Source organism: Chenopodium quinoa, unplaced genomic scaffold (assembly GCF_001683475.1).
Source record: "Chenopodium quinoa cultivar QQ74 unplaced genomic scaffold, ASM168347v1, whole genome shotgun sequence".
Lineage (NCBI taxonomy): Eukaryota > Viridiplantae > Streptophyta > Magnoliopsida > Caryophyllales > Amaranthaceae > Chenopodium > Chenopodium quinoa.
In genome coordinates this window covers 4,308,887-4,312,199 of record NW_018742484.1, presented here as the reverse complement: position 1 = coordinate 4,312,199, position 3,313 = coordinate 4,308,887, and the positions used below count along the sequence as shown (strand labels likewise).

Below are 3,313 nucleotides of genomic sequence, written 5' to 3'. Positions count from 1 at the left end.
TATATTTCTAGTTAAACCATCAACATTATTAAAATCGAATAGTATTATACCCAAATCCCCATGATTCATGACAAAAATTATTATACTATTACTTCAATATTCTCATGTATTATATCATACAATACATACACATTTTTTTTACAGGGTCAAACACACAAACAAATAATGCCTCATTTCACCTATACAATATTATAAACACCACATCAATATATTACAATAAATCCCAGCAGTATGGGTCCTACCTGTTTAACTAGCACTGTCATGCTGTCCACACCACCCCGTTATATATGGAGAACATTCAAACTTAGCTCATCTATATTGCTAGCCTTATATATTCAACAAGTAGCTCACTTATTTTTTCTTCTATTAAGCCTAAGTTATAAATTTTGAATTATATCTTCAAACACTTATACTTCAAAAATTTATACATGGCTAAAGTTCACCCTCATCTCTTATCTTCTCCTGCTCTTTCGCCTTCACGTTCATCGTCTCAAGAGACAGAAAAGTTTACTGTTTGGATGAAATCTCTAGTACTCAATGGCAATGGTTGCACCATCTATGATGCCATGGGCAATATTGTGTATCGTATCGATAATTATGACACCAAGTGTAGCAGCCAAGTTTTCCTCATGGATCTTAAGGGAAAAGTCTTAAGCACCTTGATTAGAAAGGTAATTGATTTATAAACTTATACATTATTTACTAATAATGTTCATGAGAACAATTTTTTTAAATTAGGGCACTTCAAATATGTATATGTATTTAATAAATTTGTTTCGAATTTGCAGAAATTGAGATTAAACGAGCATTGGGATGGATACAAAAATGACAGAGTAAAAAATGATAAGCCTTGGTTTCGAGTAAACAAGATAAGCAAGGTTTTTAACAAGAACGGAGATGGATTTTCATGTCAAGTTACAATGGAAGGCGACGAGTCTCAAGCATGTTCTTGCTTTAGAATACAAGGGTGTACTCAAAAATCCGAATTCAAGATTATTAGAGGCGACGGACTTGTGGTTGCACAAGTTAAAAGAAAGCAATCAACAAGCGGAGTAATGTTGGGAGACGACGTATTAAGCTTGGAAGTACAACCAAACATGGATAATGCCTTCATTATCTCGCTTGTTGTAGTTCATGGTTTGATTTCTCATAAGATTTGACTTATACAAACCCATATATAGCTTTTAAAAAATTAATTTTTTAACACCAAAAAAAAAAAAAAAAAGAATGATCAAAATCGCATACATGAAAGAAATGGTGTACGTATGATCAATTGATCAATGTGTGACTTACAACAGATATTTTTTGTAAACCCTCCGGCCTTCATCATCGTCCATCATATAAGAAGAAGTGTGTGTTTGATTGCTCGAGGGGGCAGTTTTCGAGCATCACAACATTCTGCGAGCAATAAGCTAGCTACCCATCGGCGTGTAGATATGTTGTACAGAATTGAAGCTTGGAAGCATGAAGTTTGTTCGTTCTTTCATAACCGTATATTTGTATACAATTTTTGGCCTAATTACTTAGGGTTTGTGTATAATTGTTTATACTAATGAATGAGAAATTGGACTTGATTTTTTAGATTCGGTTTAAACCTATACAATTTAGATTGAGTTGAGCTTATTGCTCTATCTTTATCCTTGAATAATTAAAGGGTATGCTCGATAAAAGTAGATATTATGTACTTAATCGTTACAAGTGTTGAACTTTATTAACCGGTTAGTTAATATCAACAAAAAAAATTAATTCTTCAAAACATTAATTTTTAGATTAGTAACAATAATTTTAATGAATCGGAGACAGGATCAAATGTTATGTGAGGTTGGTTCGAAGAACAACAGCTTGATCGAGGTAAGAATAGGTCCAGTGACGAGTGAGCGTTGCATTAATTGGACATACAAGAGTTGGTAACAAAATTAAAACAATTTATTGACTCCGTAAGACTTTTAAAAGCTACTTCTCCAACACAATTTTATTTTTTTTACTTTAAAAATAAAAGAAAAAAAATAATAGTACCATATAAGAAGATTTTTTAAAAAAGGCCAAAAGGTTAAGAATTACCCCGATCCGTATTAAGCACTAATATTAACATAAATCGACACATGACTTTATCATAAATTATCAAGTCATATGTATTCAGAATATATATTTAATGTCTACATACAACCCTAACATATTATTACCTAAAAGTATGAACTTTGTTCTTAAAAAACAATTTTACTAATACTATGTTTAGTAACTTTTGACTTTACGAAGAACCAACCAAAAGTTGAAAAGGCATCGCCAAAGATGACCAAATTAAATTAAGTTTTAATCAAAAAACAGTTCAATAACTTTTCTTTAATCTTACTTCTTTCGTGGAAGTTAAAAGAATATCCACTTGTAATATCAATGACTAAGCTCATAGACTCGTAGTTAACTAAAAATTCTACTCTAAAGAGAATTTAATTAGTTGACAAAGACAATAATATTCAACAATAAAGCAAAAGTTGAGCAATCATAAATTAATGTTGATCACATGTATTGATTTTATGTTTTTATTGATTTTTATGTTTTGAGTGAAGCATTTGCCAACAATAGTTGAATTTGGACCAAGTGTTTTCCATTCATTTGATAGAAATGGTTGCATGTGCCCGGTGGGAACTATGGCACTATGGCCCTATTTAGAGTGGCCTACTACGACAATTTTATTGAACATTTTATAGCTGGACACGTACATTTTGGGCTTTTTTTTTTTTTTTTTTTTGTCATTTCACTAGCTAGTTATGTAGTTCTTCCGCTCTAATTGGAATTAATTATCACATTATCTCCATAAATTATTCATAATTTAGGATATGTTCATCATTTCATATATAAATAATATGACACATACAGATGATATGACAATATATGGATGATTGTCTACAGGGGCGGAACTAGGGTGGGTTCAAGTGGGTTCATTGAACCCACTGATTTTTTGAAAAAAATTTAAAATTTTTTTTTTTAAAAAAAAAAAAAAAAATCAAAATAGGTTTAAATAGAATATTTGTGTATTATATGGCAACAAGTAAAGTTGTAGCCCAGTGGTTATTTTTACCTCCCATCACACAAGAGTTTGTGGGTTCAAAACCCATAACTCACACTTTTTTTTTTTAATTTTGTTTCCTGAGCACTGAGCTTTCCTGCTTCCAGAGTTCGCTTTCCTCTTCCTCATTCCCCCAAATTGCAAAACCCTAACTTCTTCCTCCAATCCTCCTTCTCTTAATCTCTTCCCGTTCTTCCTCCTTCTCTTCCCGGCGCAGCACGGCAGCAGAGTCAGCAGAACACGGCGGCA

At 32.0% G+C, this 3,313-nt stretch overlaps 1 protein-coding gene across 1 annotated transcript; it reads left to right on the top strand.

Annotated features, from left to right (window-relative positions):
* Positions 1-329: 329 nt before the first annotated feature.
* Positions 330-1,581, top strand: LOC110719469 (protein LURP-one-related 11-like). Its single transcript, XM_021898423.1, has 2 exons — positions 330-671; positions 789-1,581. The coding sequence occupies exons 1-2, from the start codon at positions 429-431 to the stop codon at positions 1,158-1,160; spliced, it is 615 nt and encodes a 204-aa protein (XP_021754115.1). The 5' UTR covers positions 330-428; the 3' UTR covers positions 1,161-1,581.
* The last annotated feature ends 1,732 nt before the right edge of the window (positions 1,582-3,313 follow it).

Bases quoted from the DNA above. Each gene is read 5' to 3' on its own strand.
- LOC110719469 (XM_021898423.1), top strand. From the start codon at position 429: ATGGCTAAAGTTCACCCTCATCTCTTATCTTCTCCTGCTCTTTCGCCT. The intron at 672-788 runs GTAATTGATTTA...TCGAATTTGCAG, and splicing joins TAAGCACCTTGATTAGAAAG to AAATTGAGATTAAACGAGCA.